We start from the raw sequence: 17977 nt of genomic DNA, 5'->3' as shown, positions 1-17977 counted from the left end.
AATACACGAATACACGACATTCTAATTGATAGAGATGCGCCTGTATATATATATATATATATATATATATATATATATATATATATATAATAATAATAAAATAAAAATAAAAAAATCTTTTTTTTTTCAAAATCTGTTTTAATTTATCTATACTATCACTTCACTATTTGAAAAAACCTTGATTTATCTGACTTCCTCATGAAAAACTTGTTCTGTCTGAATACGACTATAGATATCGTGTAACAAACTTCACAAAGATTTATTATTCAGATATTTTATAGGTAGGAAGTTATTCATACTTGTTTAACATTTTGTGATTTTGTTATAAATTATAAGCCTTTCTCATTTCAGTAGGCTTCATGAATCTGGTACCCCATGATTCATTTTCAAAACATTTAAAGAGGTTTTTAGAGGCCCATTGAAATCCTTAAATAAAGAACAGTAGTCACAAATAGCACCTTAATGGAAAGTACTGGAACAATCAGGAAAGGTAAGGTGCAGATGGCACATCAGATACATGTGTATGTCAGAAGCACAGTCATGACTCATACAGATTTCCCTTGAGCTTATTTTAACATTGGTGTTACTCTCAGCGGGCCCAGTGGGTTTTGTCCCTCTAGTTGCTCTCAAGAGACCTTGATTGCACAGAGATGTCAAATATCTGCTACTTGAATGATTTAAGGGTCTTCTAAGTGGTCGTACTGTCAGGGTATAAATAGTTAAAAATCTATATCTCCAGTTCATATAAACTTTGTGTGTGTTTGCATGTGCATATTATACAGGTACACTGCTGGACACGAGTGGTCTGTATGATGAGGAAGTCAGCTCACCAGAGAGCCTACAAAAGTAAAATGAACACAAATACAAATATATGTATATAGATTATGCATTCACGACAGACACACTCAGTCATTCTGCATTTCTCTGACAGAGTTATGGAGAATGAAGAAGGGAGAAAAGAGTACTTGGTGTTCCCTGCTAGCAAGAACCATTGTCCCAGCCAGAAGGGGCGCAAAATCCCCCTGAAAGGCAATGGCAGGAGAATCGATTACATCCTTTATAAAGAGGAAGGCCTGCAGCAAGACTGGAAAGTGGTGAGTTTTGATTAATAAACCTACTTCCCTTTTCGAGTGCATTATGCAAATAATGACTAAACACTGTGACTAAAATTCACAGTGAATGCAGGAACATGGGACTGCACATGGGAGGTCAATAAACAAAGGACCTCCTGTTGAGTAGCATGTTCATGCCTGTTTGGAATAAAATATTATCATACTGCTTGTGCTGTATCTGTAGTATAAAGTATATATAATTTGCAACAGAACATACTGCAATGGGTATCATATCCCACAATGCAGTGCAGGTTTGTTTGGTTTTTCGTTTCTAGTGTGACAAAAAAATAATAACAGCCATGATTTTAAACAAGACTTTCATTTCTTATTATTTGATCGGACACCCAAGAGTTCTGATATTTTTACAGTAAATTAACTTTACTTTTTTATCTTTAGAAAAAATGTCAACTGGTTGCCACTAAATGTGTCATATAAATAGGTCATATGACAACAGTGTAGCATGCTACTTTTGAAACATTTAGGTTATATTCAAAATAAAATAAAATATTAGATAATACTGCCCAGTGCTGCTAAAGTTAAATAAAACAGATAAATAAAACAGATAATAAAAATGACAAAAGCACATAACATTTTGCATTATTGACACTATTTTCCTAATTAATGCTGTTCAGTTGCTTTGTCACAATCTGTATTGTTAAAAGCGCTATATAAATAAAGGTGACTTGACTTGACTTGACATAACAAAATTACTTCCAAATGAATTTTAATAAATGCTAAAACAGTATATAAATAATACTAAATTAACACTATTGCTACCTACCAATTTAAAAAATATATATATTTTTAAAACACAAATTTTTAAAAGTGAAACAATATTCCAGAATACATTTTTCTAGCTTTTTTTTTGCGACATGGCATCCAGTTGTCTTGGAAATTATTATTATTATTATTATTATATTTTTTTATTACAAATCTCGCAATTCTGACTTTATAACTCACAAAAGAAAAAAAGTCAGAATTGTGAGTTGTAAAATCACAATTACAAGAAAAAAAGTCAGAATTGCGAGATAAAAAGTCGCAATTACTTGGACTAATCCTATTACATTTGGAGAATAAAAGAGCTGAAAGTGTGTGAAATATAATGTTCTCAGTGCACTGTGCCACAAGGCAGCCCAAACGACGTAACAGGCAAACGTGCTGTTTGCCCCGTAATAACACTCCCCCTTGCTGGGGTGTGTTGAAACACGATGATCTTGTATCAACTATAGCCAGAGATATTGTCAAAAACATCTATTGGCAATATTAGGAGGATTTGGCATTTTCATTTTATGTAGGCCTGTTACATTGTTATTTTTATTAGGCCTATTATTATTATTATGAAGTTACATTTATTATTAAATTAAAATTACAATTAATTTGCCCCGCAAAACTGCATAACTGACATGCTGCGAGGATAACAAAAGATAAGGCTATTTACTTCTCAAATAAAATGTTTTAAAAAAGGTATTTTAAAACAGGTCTGTTATACAATAAAATATAGGCCTATAATTAAAATGTTAACACTGCAGTCATCAATAAAAATAATGAATGAGCCGACTTTCAAAAAATAACCTGTTTAACACGAAATATGTTTCTTCTAATTTTTTTTCACTATGCACGGGCCACAAGAGAAATATTAAGGGAATAAATTAAAACAGTTAGCTATAATATACCGTTATTAGCATATGTTGAAGTAGATTCGTCTCTCGTCGTCTCTGAGAAAATAAACGGCGTCAGATGCCGAAAGCTCCGTCATTCTGTTTTTACTTTCACTTTCTGCATAGTGAATTGACTGAGATTAAGATGTTCACTGGCATAACTCTTGCGCAAAGTTTGCACGTTGCTTGTGTGATATCCATTGGCTCGCCTTCATGGTTTAAAATAGAAATATTTCCAACACTAAGACGAAAGCAATCCCCCCCACCGTATTGAAAACGAACCGAATATTTGTGAACCGTTACACCCCTAATAAATAAATAAATAAATATATATATATATACTGTATATAGTATACTATATAGTGAAAAAATTGTTACTAGCTTCATTGGTGCATAACTACTGTACAGTATTCTAGTCAAGAAATAACCTATTATGTTTAGTTACACTTAGGCCCTTTGGTGTCATCCCATGGAGCAGTGTTGGAATAGCATCCAAACAGATAAATAGTATCTGACACATCTTTTTTAATTCACATATTCACAGAGGTATAAATTTCTATTTGATTTATTTCTTGCTGTTATTTTAATAGTTATTAAAAACTTCTCAAATCTATCACCCCTTAAAGGATATAGAGGAGTTCAGCTTCATCACTCAACTTGCTGGATTGACTGACCACCTCTCAGTGGCTGCAAGATTGGTTGTGTCAACTGGAGAAGAGGAGACTTAGGACCCGGCCATAATTCAAAAAATCAATGCCACGGAGAGAGAGGGGAGAGGCAAAGAGAGAGCGAGAGAAGTGAGTGAAAGGAAAAACAGCAGGAGGAGGCATTCGTCAAGCTTCCCGACAGATGAGGGCAGGGTGATTGAGAGGGTTGGTAAGTCATAAAAAACGATGGAAGACATAGATGGAGAACACAGACAAGAGAGGGGGGTGAAGGAAAGGAGAAAACCACCAATCAGCTCAAAGCAGCGTAAAGGTGTGAGATTTTGTGAACCTTGGTTCTCCATCCACCCCTGGACTCTCCGTGTTTACATCTGATCTGAAGAACAAAATTAAAGATTTACTCACCTTTGCACTTCTGAAGCTTCTCTGGGGCCCTTGAAGGGGTGGAGGCCATTTTCTGGTGCCATGACCCGGATATCCAAATGAAGGCTGTTGCATGGAAGAATGCGTACATTGACTGTTCCAGTCGTCCTGTCACACAATATGGACAAGGACGTGTACGTCTGTGTGTTTAAAGTTAGTCCACCGCAAGATCTATCCCTCAGCATTCTTCAAAAGACCTCAGCAAGTGTCTTTCTTTTCTAACGTCTTTCTAAGGTTTCTATGGCCTCGCGCCATCTTTTTAGGGAGTTTATATACTGATATACAATACTGATCAAGGTTGCATTGTATGGCCTCATGTAACACTAAGTTAAACGATTGAGAACATGTTTTGTTGACCGCTGGGATACAATGATCAAGTCCTGAAGTATGGCAGTGGCGTCATCACTGCAAACTACGGGAAAACTGAGCAATTCATGGGGATTTAACCCCAAACTCTTGGTTGATGCATGTTTCTCAGTGCACTGCCATGTTTGTCATGGCCTGCATGTTTGATGTGAACCCCCGAAACGCAATTAACAGGCTATTTTTCACACACAAGCCCCCTCCCCTAACACTTTTCCTTCTTGCAGTATTGCTGTGGCTCCATCACAGGAGAATGATGTCGTAAAAGGCATCGCAGTGTTCACTGTTTACATATTTGAGCCAAGATTGTCATCCCCTGCAAATGTTTACACACTTATCAGGCAACGGTACCCCAAGAACTACCCAGGTAGACCCACCGAAGCTCGCTCTTCATGTGTTAACACAATTGCTTTTATACTCTCTAAAATTCTCTTGTTATAAGTTGTTATTATTGCTATTATTGTTATTATTATCATTATTCTTATGATTACTATGGTTCGTAGATTTGACATTATGTGCTTTTTACAAATGACTACATTCCCCATGATGCATTTATCTGCTTTTTGCTGTGTTAGAGGTTTACAGCTATGTAGTGTAGAGCTCCGCCCTGTTTTGACTGACAGACTAATTGGCCAATCAGTATGCCTATAAACAACTTTAGAATTACCATATCAAATGCTGTGTTCCGTTCAGTTCTGAATGCGCAAGGGAATGCAACTGAAGCACCAGATCCAAAAGGCACTCGGTTGTGTTAATGGTTTTTGCATGCGCATTCTCTGTAGATGTGGAAATACATACTAAAATACAATAATAATAATAGAAACCATTTCTTCATCATTGGTTTGAAAGGTTCTGAGCATGGCGAGTAACTCTTAAGACTTGGATCTTTTTAGTGAATCAACAACAAATATGAGAGATGCTTTTGAGTCTTTTTGGTCAATCAAAAACATGCAACGCATGCACTAAAGTTCGGTTCCTGAATGATTGACTCTTTTGAGTCAATTATTTTTGTTGAATCAAAAACATACGGCACAACAAGGGAAATCCAGTTACCTGAATGAATGACCCTTTAGAGTAGATTCTTTTTGTTGAATCAAAAAAAATACAGTGCAACCAGGGAAGATTGTTTCCTGAATAAATGACTCCTTTCAGTTGATTCTTTGATTTATAAATCAACTCAAACACATGACTCTTGATTTTGTTCTTTTTGGTGAATCAAACACATGCAGCTTATTGCAACTTATAGAGAGATTTATAACAGCATAGTTACGACGATTGTTCATCGTGTTTTTAGGAATCGGATTTTATTGCTTGCACCGTATGTTTTTGATTGACCAAAAATAACTGATTCAAAAGCATCACTCATATACATAGTTGATTCACTAAAAAGAACCGACTCTTAAGAGTTACTGCCCATGACAATGTCTAGTTAAAAACACATTTTACATGAGTTTTGTCAGTATTTTATAAATATTAATAAATAAAAGATATCACATTTTTTGGTTATTTTTTATTTTATTTAATATACAAGGCCAAAAAAAACTAAACTGTGAAAAGTCACTAAAAAGTCTAAACAAATTTTTCATAAAAATAATTGTAAACTTGAATGTATTCATTCTGCAAATCATTTTATTTGTTTAATGGAATTCAATTTCTTTTTTCCAAAAAAAAAAAAAAAAAAAGGTTGTGGTTGGAAGCCAGTGATAGAAACATCCCACGTCAAACTTTGGATGAAATGCAGCATTGATCTAGTCCCAGTGCACCCTCCCGCCACTAATTTTAATCTTGTGCAACATTCTTCAATCAGGTCAGTGTGCCATAATAATTAACCCTATCCAGATCCACCAGTACTAATGCTTATAAGGGAGCACAGGGTATGATTCAGATTATCTCTTGGTAACCCATGTTCATTTAATCTGAAATTAAACTCTTCCTATCGTATCTAAACTGACATCATTTTTCAAGGTCATTGTTAAAGGGTCAGACAGGGAGAGCTGTAGTAGAGATGCATGCAGTGAAATAATGAAGCTTCACAATTTCTCACTCTCATCGCTGTCCATTAAGATCTTACTGTTCTCTATATATTGTTTTCGAGACTATGTACTTTTTGTTGTTGTTTCTCTTTTCTTTTCTTTTTTTTTAAATTTCGAGGAATGCAGCTTGCTGCAAGCTTTCAGCTGGTCAGGCTCTCAAGGGGAAAATGGAAAGGGAAAAGCTTTCTCAGTGTCAGCTCTTTTTAAATGCATTTTGGTTCTGCTTTTTATTAAAAAATCCCTCTTTGATTCAAAGTGTGTGCATTTTGATTATCCGTTAAAAAAAGAGTTTAGAGTTTTGTTTCACATTTTTTCCCAGTGGAATTACCATACCATATAAATATCTATGAATTAAAAATATATATTTTCAGTGTTTCTTTGATGAATAGAAAATGTATAATTATAAATGTCTTTACTGTCATTTTTGGATTAAAAAAAAAAGAAAAAAAAGTCTTTAAAAAAACATCTTACTGAGTAATGGTAGTGTATTTACAAAATTTAACTCTAACTTAAAAAAAGTAACAATGACTATAAAAATGGTTTTCCATTAAAGATCCCGCACAATTGTGTACTGTCCAAAATCTTCATTGTACTCATTCTGTATATCTGAAAAAATTCCACAGGAAGCAGATTACAAGGTAGAATAAATAAATGAGTCACTTCAGGAAGAACCTGTTGTAACAAATCTTTCAAAAGCAGACCGTCGTATCTCCTGTAAACAACTAGACACCTAACTGGTTTTAGGATGGTTGGATATGCACTTATTCAGGTTTTCATACAGTAGAAACAAGAGCCATTTATGAAATTCACACATTTGGATCCAAGTATATGAATACATTTACACAAGTATACATTTACTTCACCCTCAACCACTACAACCAGGGGCTATTATTTTCTTCTTCAAAAAAAATCACACATCTTCTAAAATGTATTTTAAATAGTTATGTTCATTATGTTCAGTCAATTTATGTTGTATCCAGCTCAGGTTTTTGTGATTAAACATACAGCAGCAGAATAGATGGCTTGTAGAACTTTGGCAAGTGTTTGCTGTTCGATCAGAGCAAGAACTCTTATTATGACTGATGTAATTTGTCCTGACCTGAACTATAGACCGAAAGAAGATGTGATACTAACGGCGACATTTACTTTCTTACAGGCTCCATGATCTAAATTAGTTGTTTTAAGCTGTGAGTCTATGTAGGCATTTTTTAGGCTCTTTTATTTATTGGGCCCTGCAAAATGTGGCTATGTTCATACCATGTCAGAAATATGCAAAATATTATTTTAATTAAGTTCGTCGGTGGGCATAACTTGTATTTACATATGTATTATATAATAAAGGTGCACTCACATTTACCGTTATTCTGTGAATTTTCGCAGCTGTAATCCAGCCATTTCAAAGCATCCTGCGCTCCTCGCGTGCTGGATGCAAAAAGCACATCCTGTGCAGTCCGATTCACAAACAAATGACTCTTACGTGCTGGGTCTTTTTAGTGAATCAAAAACATCGCAACCAGTGTAGCTAGATTCGTCAATAAATTACTCCTATGAGTCAGTTAATTTAATAAATCATTCAAAAAGAATCAAGAGAGCCGGTCTAAATGATTCCTTCATTGAACAAACTCACTGGATCAGTCAGAGCGGCCGCTGAATCGTCATGGCTGCTAAACTGCAATATTAATGCCAACTAATGTACAGCTGATTACTTTGCACCTAATGGATCTTAATGAATGAGTTTCCCTGATAAAACATTCAATACTAAAGTACTGGCCTTGTGTGCGACAGGAGCACGTGCTTTCACTTTAATCAACCTTAAAGGGATAGTTCACCCAAAAATGAAATTTTGATGTTTATCTGCTTACCCCCAGGGCATCCAAGATGTAGGTGACTTTGTTTCTTCAGTAGAACACATTTGATGATTTTTAACTTTAACCGTTGCAGTCTATCAGTCGTATAATGCATGGCAATGGTAACAAAATCTATGAGAGTAAAAAAACCATGCACAGACAAATACAAATTAGACCTACATCTTGGATGCCCTGGGGGTAAGCAGATAAACATCAAATTTTCATTTTTGGGTGAACTATCCCTTTAACACTAGTTCTTCACAAGCTAGAGATAAAGCAGCAGCTTGGAACAAGTGACATCTTAACGAACTGCTCCACCCCAAGCAAGTAAGGCTACAAATATAGCCTATATTTGACACTTATGCCACACAATGTCCGTTTTAAAACTGCATGTACCGCGTGAGGTGTCAGATATGTATATTTCCTCTCTCTGTGATCTTGTTTGTCATGTTTTCCTGTTTCGCTGTTGTAAAAGGCTACTTCTGTTTCTGGTCGCTACAGTGCACTCACTGTATTAAAAAAAATGAAGATATAATTCCAAAAATACAAACGGTTAAAGGAACTAAAACTAATACCTATTCATGTTGGTCTTTTTCTGCAAAATTGATGAAACTGAAATCAGCCATAAAGTAACATTAGCTGGTCAATAGATAGAGACCGACTCGTTATGAATAAGACAAGGCCTGCAATAACCTGAATTTAGTCTCTTCTTACTTTGGCTTTTTGCCACACAAAGTTTCTACTGTAGTTGTGCAGGTAGAAATGTGAAGAGCTAGTGATTTTGTATTTGTATATCCAAAGTTGTTATTCTTACTTATAGACTGCATCTGTAACTTCTCATTTAGTTAAAATGGTCATAATCATAATTTCTATGTCATAAAGAGGAAAGCTACTGACAAGCAAAGAGTGAAACAGCATTTTCAATCAGCCCCTCTGCCATATTTTAAGCATTAGTTTAAACAGGTAAATGCATGTGTTGGCATGAACAGGCCTTAGAAATTACCACCTCTTATGCACTGGGTTCTGCAAGATATATTTTTATTAGAGAAATAGTGCATGTTTGTAGGATAGCCTATAAATAAAAACAGGGAACTGTAGGCCCGTATTAGGCCTTAATTAGACCTCTAGGACTCTGAATAGCATGTACTAGTCTCTTCGTGGTACAAGACAAACACACTGAGTATGAACCTGTAATAATTGCTTTGTGATACAATTAAAATGATATATGTGATGTTTTGACATAGGCTTTTAAAAACAGACCAGCTGGCAGGAGTTGGGAGATAACAATTGCAGGTGAAGTGGGGATAGACTGAAAGATAACTATTTCCGCTTATTGGTGAGTAGGGCTGCCTCTAACGACTATTTTTAACTATTTTCAAATGAAATCCAAATGTAAAAAAGTAAAGTGCAACATAGAGTGCAAGAAGCAAGTGTCCATCTCAAATCACTGAAATCAAAGTTCAGTATTATAGTGTAAGAATGACAACATATCCACGTGTTCTAGTCCACTACTAATAAAATGATAATCAAAAAACACTTTTTAAAGGAGTATTTACCAGAAATATTATTTACCAGAATTTATTTAGGAGAAAAATGTAAATGTGCAGTATTTCTGGAAAAAAAAAAAATATATATTTTTTTTTCACTTTTTAATCTTTCAATTAATTGGAGATGCTTTTGATGATTATTAAAATTTAATGGAACCATTAAAATGGAATCCGGAAAATAATGGAAAACAGAATTTGGTAAAGATAAAACTGTAAAACACAATTAATTAGACAGGCTTTTTGATTAATACAATTTTATTTAACCATTAAAACAGAGTATAGAAAAATTAAAATGGAAAAAAATGAATTTAGAAATAAAACTGATTTCATAGTGCTCTATAATTATATATTTTATATATAATAAAAATAGATGTAAGTGATCAATAGCCTTTAAAATAACTTAAAATACATATATAATAGCAATGAGGCAATAATAATTAGCTCAAATAAAGTATAAAAAGCAAGAAATCATATGTTTTATAGAACAGAATTGTTAAAATGCATAATGTATTATAAACAATAGAGCTAATGTACATTACGCATTACAGCAAAGGCCTGCAGGGGGTGCCAACGGCCTGACGATTATTTTTACACATTGCTGTGCGATCTAATCCTTGTTTAATATTGACCAAGCACCATTTCATTCAAATCTCCACTTAATCTTATTAATATTTGAATATTAGACAGAAATGCTATAGCCATTGTAATTAAATGAATATGTGGACATCAAAACGTATAAACTCAGAGTGAGGGTTTGAGCTTTTATTTTTAAACCGGGATATATTCTCCTGTGTTTGCTTAGATTTATAAATGATTGACCTTACAAATCTGATGAAATGGCGCACGTTGCATTCCCAAATGAACGTTATAATAAACCCAAACTCACAACAACATGCAGAGATGGAGTTTGAGACGCTCCACACATGTAAATGATAACAGTTCCTGTGGAGCTACTGTGAACGGAGCAGCTGTGTGACGCATGTACATAACTAAAGCGCATATACTGTATTAGAACTGCATCGTATATAATAATTTAATTAAATCGTAGCGTTTGTGAATTCACAATTATTATTTTTAAATGGGTTTAATATATCATGCAGCCTTGGAAAACAGACTAATAATGTGTTTTATACATTCTCGTCTGTGAAATGCACCACTTCTGGTATTTTGCCGGTTAGTCGACGCAAGCAAAATGAAGTCGAGGATTTTTAAAAATCGAATAGTCGAATAAAATCGACAAATCGCGACAACCCTACTGGTGAGCAAAATTATATGACAGAGTGTTACAATTGAGATGTACAGCTGGCATCTCGGCTGTATTGTCTTCAACAATATAGTCTAAGCTTTGGGATCTGGAACTTCCTGACTTGAGAGATTTTTATTTTTTGCAAAGCGAGAGGACATTTTCCACAATATAGAAAAGTTAAAGCTGTAAATTCTATCTAATATTTCACTGATATAATACAGCATAGTCAATACTTACATGTATCATATGCTTTAAGTTAGTTATTTTGTCCCTGCAAATTAAAACAGAATTAAATCTGCTTTCTAATATTTTGATATGTGTTAATGACAACCTATATTTGTACACAGCTGGCCATATAAATCTAATGTTACATAATAATGCATTGCAACATAAGACAAGTATACTTTAAATGTTATTGTAACATTTTCTATGTTTTTTATTATTTAGCCTATTTTAATGCTGTTTCAGCTACATAAAGAAGTTTTAAAAAGCCCCTCAAATAATTCCCTTGCCTTTTGCAACACAAATTACCAATAGGCTATTAAAGAAATTCCTTTGAAACTTGACACAAAAAAAAGAAACAACAGGATACCTTTGTTACATTCAATAACCTAAAAAAACTCCACTGGGAATATGAGTAATGGACACTAAGTTCTTTCCCTTGGCAAGACATGATTTAAATGGATGGTCACATTAGCTGAATAGTTCTGCAGAATAAAACACTGATCTGTGAATCATCAGGAATGTACCTTAACGTACATGGTTCTAACACACTGACATATTTTAATTACCGGTATATATTTTATGTGCTCTATATGTGGCTTTAAAACAAGCCTTATGACAAAAAAAAAAAAAAGAGATTGTTTGGTCTTTTCTAGCTGAGAAGGGGGCGTTTGAATCTTAAGTGAAACTGTCCATGTGTGTCTAAACACGAAAATGCCAGAAGTTCACACTATTAACATTGCTGATGACATTTGTCATTCATTTGCAACCCTTTTCGAAAGAGGATGTGATACTTGATGGGACATTTTTGCCTTCTAAATGTGGTACCAGCGTGTCTTTAAGGATGTTCATAACGGCAATACATTTTAACAATTAGATTTAAGCTAACAAGACTATTTTTTTTTATTCAGAATAACAATGAGATGCTAACTAATGTCTCTTGAAGTTACATATACATTAAATCACAGTTTGAATATAAAAGGTATTTATTCTATCAATAAAATATATGGTAATTATTATTATTATTATTATTATTATTATTATTATTATAGGCTCCAGAATGTCCATATATAACCTATTCATTCTTTCATTCTACTAGTAACAAAATACAATAATAAAGTCAAAAGTTTACATACACCTTGCAGAATCTGCAAAATGTTAATTATTTCACCAAAATAAGAGGGTTCATACAAAATGCATGTTATTGTTTATTTTGTGCTGACCTGAATAAGATCTTTCACATAAAAGATTACAAACTTTTAAACGGGGTCATTTTTATAAATTTAATTATTATTTTCTCTTGTGGACTATATGTAAACATCTTAAAGATCTTATTCAGGTCACTACTAAAATAAACAATAACATGCATTTTGTATGATCGCTCTTATTTTGGTAAAATAATTAACATTTAGCAGATTCTGCAAGGGGTGTGTAAACTTTTGACTTCAACTGTATATGTTTATAATATATGGTTCATTTCTTCTTCTTTTTCTTCGTCTTATTATATACATTCAATCACATTTTCTACAAAAAAGTATTTATTATAACAATAATAAAATGTAATTTAATTGAGTTAAATAATAATAATAACTATCATTATTATTACAGCAACAGAACAAAAACAGGAATCAAATTAGATGCTAATGTTTTTATTTTATTTACATATACGTATATTCAATCATATTTTCTATTAAAGTATGTATTCTAGCAGTAATAAAATATAATTTTATTAAGCTATTGTTGTAAAAACAGGAATAATTTATTGCATAATTTACTCATATTTTAAAAATGGACTGGGATTGTGTAGTTCTCCCAAAAATGAACAGTCTGACCTTCCAGCCAAATTGTTATATTTGACCAAACTATTTTCATTTTCTCATATGTTTTTCTCTGTTTAAAAGCCACGATATTTGATAAGACTGACAAAACTGTGTCCCCTCTGTAATACCAAATACATTCATCAAAATTCATGACGCTTTTGATGACGCTTTTGTGTTTGGAATGGCATGAGCGTGAGTCTAATGCATCTAATTACCTTCTAGTATAATAATGGCACACTGTGTTCAGTACTCCAGTGTTGTTTTGTTTTTTAGCCACTGTAGCGAAAGAGGAAGTGAAAGCTTTGCTGTTAGGGCTGTCCCTCAAAAGGGCTTTGCCTAAATATGACTTGTGAAGGTCAGAAGCACGTGTGGGATGACGGCAGATACTGCCGGACTTTCTTTATGTGTGGGTGAATTCAAACCAAAATCTCCCTCCTCAAATTTCACCCATAAAGGGATATTCCCCTCACAGAAGAGTGTGTATAAAGTCTGACTGCCTGGACAATGAGCCACACAGCAGCAAGTCCAGCTTGAGTGCTTTACATCTAACAGACTCTCTGTACATCCAGCCAATCTAATACAACAGAACGGCCAAAATGACCGCCTCTCGCTTCGTCATTTTCTCCGCAGTGGTGGTGCTTCTGTGCGCAGTTAGCCTCAGTGAAGGTAAGATGGAGGAGAAAGATAAATTAACATATTGAAAAACAAGGCAATTTAAAATATGTATAATATTTCATTAATATCTGTGCAACATACAGTCTAGATGTATACTGTTTTAACAAAACTTGTTTGTGTATTCTTGAATCTAGGTTTGCGTATTGGACCACAAAGGTGCTGTTTTACCTTTTCAACCCGTCCTGTGCCAATCAAAAAAGTGGTTGAGTACAGCATGACAAGCCAGCAGTGCCCCAAAGAAGCCGTGCTGTAAGTTTCACAACAATATATCTCTGTTTGTGTGTGTGTGTGGGAGAAAAATTACAATAGTGTTGTTATTATTATTATTATTATTATTAAAACCATTTTTATATCTGTTGTTTTTATATATTTAATATTTTTAATAACTTTTATGTTTGTTATATTAATAATCATTAATATTGTTATGTTTAAACTGGTTTGAACTAATATGACCAGCAGAGCAATTCCTTTGTGTTTGATGGTATTGAATTTCTCTGAATACAGGTTCAAGACTGTGAAGGGTCATTACGTGTGTGCCAAACCCACTGACTCATGGGTAAAGGAGAACATCAAGATCATTGACAGCAAGAACGTCGGAAGCCACGGGACCTTGTAATCATGTTGACCTGCGTCCTCCAACTTCTGAACCATTTTGGAAGCACTGGACAAGTGTGGAGTCTGAGCAAAACTGAAAAAAAAAAAAGAATGCAATTATTGTACTCGCCGACAAATGCATTGTCACTAACTGATCAGCATATTGAAGCTATGGGGTTAAACAATCCAGAATGTATGTTGTTTGAATTGTTTATCTATTTGACTCGTCTGTCATTTGTCTTACTAATGTATCTCTAAAAAGAGTGTTTTGTACCGAAAGATAAAGTATTGCAGATAATCAACCTATATCTTAAAGTATAAACTAGTTTATAAAAGAACATGGAATGAATCTGGATATTTTTGTAATGTGTCATTTAAGACAACATAATTATGATCACGATCTGTTACTTATATAAGTTTTTGCTAATGTAACCGCCTCACAATAAAGACACTTGTTGGGTCACTATTTGGCTTTTTTGATTTCATCTGTGTAAAAATAATCCTGTGTTATCTTTCACCATAAGTCTCACTGTTCACACTTACAGAGGTGGTCAGGTTTCAAGATTTCTGTACATTTAAAAAAACGTTAACATTCATGTACACTCTTAAAAATTCAAGCGATGCCATAGAAGAACCATTTTTGGTTCCACAAAGAACCGTTCAGTCAAAGGTTCTTTAAAGAACCATCTCTTTCTTACCTTTTTATAATCTGAAGAACCTTCTTTCGCCATAAAGAACCTTTTGTGAAACAGAAAGGTTCTTCAGATGTTAAAGGTTCTTTATGGAACCATTTAGACAAAAAGGTTCTTCTATGGCATCGTGAAGCACCTTTATTTTTAAGAGTGTATTTGCATACAAGAGACTGTTAACATGCAACCTGCTTAAACTTTAGGCTATTTGTGGAAATGTTGCCACAGGTTGTTGTCCTACAGGTGCTATACTCTATTTTATATAGAAAAGTTGTAAAAAAAAACCTTATCTACTCCCTGAAGGTTTCACTAAAATAACAATCCTATCATATCGCACAGATCTGACAGACAGCAACGCCACCTCAGTAAATTTGTGAAACGTTAAACTGAGTTAATACCTATATAATATAGTTTAATATTAATAATACAAGAAATAACCGTTAAAGCAGAAATAGGAGAGATATGAACGGCATCTCTCATTCAAACTCGCTCATCGTTAGCATCGTCAGTCCTCTCCGCATTGGATTATGGGAAATAGTGCTTCAGCGAGTTTACATTGGTTGTACCATAGATGGGCCGCTATATGTAAGCCATCCGCCATATTGGAATATCCATGAACACTCAAGAGCAAGTTGCCAATGCAGCTGCACTGCAACTAATTATACACATGTATGAATATCTGTATCTTCAGAAGAGGTTTTTGCTAAACTAACACAATACAACAAGATGAAGCCCTTAGCTAAAAAGGCATTTAAAAGGTACTTTCGTTTAAAAACCTGTAATATTGAGTTAATACATATTAAAAACACAAACCAACTATTTAAATCCTGGTGGTTTTTACAACCAACCAATGTCAAGTTGACTGTTGCAAGATGGCGGATGCGTCTACGTGCTTGGAGCGGTCGAATGAGGAATCTATACATATCTCTTGGTTGTACACTCAAAACCAGAGAGGATTGTGGGTAAAAAGTATTTAACGAATGTAGGGAATTAACTCATTCACTCAGACTTCGGACAGCACTACAAAATGGCAGACACACGATATAGTGCACAATATAGGGAATAGGGAGCCATTTTGGACACAGCTCTAGTTTCTGTAAACCGTACAAAAAAGTAGACGCTGGCCGCTGTCAGATTAGCCAATCAAAAGGCTTTTTCAGGTGCTTTATGCCTGTCAATCAATTAGCGCATTTAAGGAAACAGTCCATGTATGAAAAGCCAGAAACGGAAAGATTATAAATTGGATCGTTTGGATAGTTTATCATCAACAATGTTTTAACTGTCATAAAGGCTGAATCAAATAAAAAATACCAAAAGCAACGAGACATAAAGAAGCAAGATGAGACTTGAGTGAAAACTGAAGCTTTTCATCGCTGGACAGGTCTGAGCGCTTTAACACGCTTAAAAAAAAATATGCCGAAATGTGATTCCGCTTGACAGGTAAACATACGGTTACGCTGGGCAGAGTACAAAGAAGGGGCATGATTACATCTGACAGAAGTTATAGATTGTCTACGCTACAGCAAAAAAAAAAAAAAAATCATACGAAGACAAAAAGTAGATTCATCACTGATTCATATTTGATCTGCTTCCCTCAGACTCTGAAACTAAACAGCATGTGAATAATGAGGCAAGCATTGTTTACTTAGGCCTAATAATTGCAAAAACAACTCGTCACTAGCCCAAGATTTTCCCCAGACTGTACATCATTAATAAGGCAGTTCTTTTGGGGTGTTAAAATTGCTCTGTAAACCAGATGGAAAGTTTGGAAACAGTTTATGACCTTATGCGTCTGACGTACAGTGAGTAGTGTTTTCAACCGCATAGATTTGTGGTCATGTTTATTCTACTGTTGAACTTGAGAAGATGTAATCTTCAAATATAACAGTTTAGTTCTCTTTTCTGCCCGCAAATACACGTCATGTTTGTAATAGGAAGTGACGCTGTCCATTTTAGATCCAGATACTGTATGTATGTACGTAGCTATATCTGTGTGATTTGACCATGTAGAGGTAGTGGGACTGGGATGCAGGATTAGTTTCTGAGAAACTACAGTGGTATTTGGGTCAATCAACCTTTTTCAGACCAAGGACCCTTTAGAGTTTAAGCCTGGCCCCTAATCACATTCTTATATTAGCATATGAATGTATCTACATCCTACTTATATTGTTTACATTATTGTATATACTGTACTTGTACGCCTTCATTCTAATGTTACTGAATGCATTTTATGGTAGGGAGAAAACGAAATGTTTAAATGAATTTTAATTTCTTAAATTTATTTTATTTATGAAATGCTGAAAGTGTTAAATAGTTGTGGATATTAGACTACAGCTTTGGCTACAGTTTGTATGCAAATAGAACACCTTCACATTAGAGTGGATTTCAGCTTTGGGGGGATAGAGGAAGCAAGATTAATGTGTCTGTGTAGATGCATGTGGTTTTCAGAAGTATGATGGGTGAGAAACATGTTGTTTCTGTCGTATTAGCAGCAGCACAGACTTTAGACCTATCTGAATCCAGGAGCAATTCTTAAAAAAAAAAAAAACTCTTCAGTTCTAAAACTCTTCAGTTCTTCTCGACTGACCTCTGGTGGTGGATTTTTATTTGTTAGTTAGCTCTATACCTAGTGCTGTTCTGCAGTCCATTACTGCCACCTACTGATGAAAGTTTTAGACTTTTATTTGGAAACAATATTATGTGAAAATATTATGTTAGATAATACGTCCTAAATAATTTGTATTGATATTACAGTACATTTCCAGACACATAATGCTTGACTAAAAAAAAAAAGACATTTTATATTGAATGTAAACTCACAAGTAGATCACACTTTTTTTCTTACTGCCACTAACGTTGAAAGAGTGTTATGTTTGTATATTTTAGTTCTGTAAAACAGCTAAACTGGTGGCTGAGTTATACTTTTACTTTGTACTTTTAGTCATTTAGCAGACGCTTTTATCCAAAGCGACTTACAAATAAGAAAAAGTAATTAAAACTAAAAGCTAAAACTCTATAAATACTATATATATATATATATATATACACATTTAAGAAAATAAAAGAAATTAAATAAAAATGAC

The 17977-nt window shown here is 34.1% G+C and overlaps 2 protein-coding genes across 7 annotated transcripts in view; both read left to right on the top strand.

Moving 5' to 3' along the window:
• The window catches only part of LOC107581840 (sphingomyelin phosphodiesterase 3-like), a 16324-nt gene extending 4515 nt beyond the window's left edge, over positions 1-11809 (top strand). The window contains exons 3-6 of one of the 3 annotated variants that reach the window (XR_001608871.1): positions 783-846; positions 932-1094; positions 3397-5505; positions 11800-11809. Coding sequence is in view for 1 of the 3 variants with exons in the window: in XM_016267511.1 (XP_016122997.1) it covers positions 783-846; positions 932-1094; positions 3397-3498 (329 nt within the window). In the remaining 2 variants the exon portion in view is untranslated. Of the gene's footprint in view, positions 1-782; positions 847-931; positions 1095-3396; positions 5684-5904; positions 6578-11799 lie in introns of those variants that run through there. The other 2 variants (XR_001608872.1, XM_016267511.1) reach the window with 2 other exon arrangements.
• On the top strand, positions 8337-14665 carry LOC107581841 (monocyte chemotactic protein 1B-like). Of its 4 annotated transcripts, none has more exons than XM_016267514.1 (5): positions 8337-8428; positions 9346-9437; positions 13506-13602; positions 13746-13860; positions 14116-14665. In XM_016267514.1, exons 3-5 carry the CDS (start codon positions 13533-13535, stop codon positions 14225-14227), a joined length of 297 nt encoding a protein of 98 aa, XP_016123000.1. In that variant the 5' UTR covers positions 8337-8428; positions 9346-9437; positions 13506-13532; the 3' UTR covers positions 14228-14665. The 4 variants fall into 4 exon arrangements, with proteins under 4 accessions (XP_016123000.1, XP_016122998.1, XP_016123001.1 ...); XM_016267512.1 differs by having other exon boundaries at positions 13392-13602; XM_016267515.1 differs by lacking the exon at positions 9346-9437.
• Positions 14666-17977: the final 3312 nt, after the last annotated feature.

Source organism: Sinocyclocheilus grahami, unplaced genomic scaffold, assembly GCF_001515645.1.
Source record: "Sinocyclocheilus grahami isolate Dianchi unplaced genomic scaffold, SAMN03320097.WGS_v1.1 scaffold38.1, whole genome shotgun sequence".
Taxonomy (NCBI): domain Eukaryota; kingdom Metazoa; phylum Chordata; class Actinopteri; order Cypriniformes; family Cyprinidae; genus Sinocyclocheilus; species Sinocyclocheilus grahami.
This window is presented reverse-complemented; position numbering and strand designations above follow the sequence as displayed.

Bases quoted from the DNA above. Each gene is read 5' to 3' on its own strand.
- LOC107581841 (XM_016267515.1), top strand. From the start codon at position 13,533: ATGACCGCCTCTCGCTTCGTCATTTTCTCCGCAGTGGTGGTGCTTCTG. The intron at 13,603-13,745 runs GTAAGATGGAGG...TCTTGAATCTAG, and splicing joins CGCAGTTAGCCTCAGTGAAG to GTTTGCGTATTGGACCACAA. The intron at 13,861-14,115 runs GTAAGTTTCACA...CTCTGAATACAG, and splicing joins TGCCCCAAAGAAGCCGTGCT to GTTCAAGACTGTGAAGGGTC.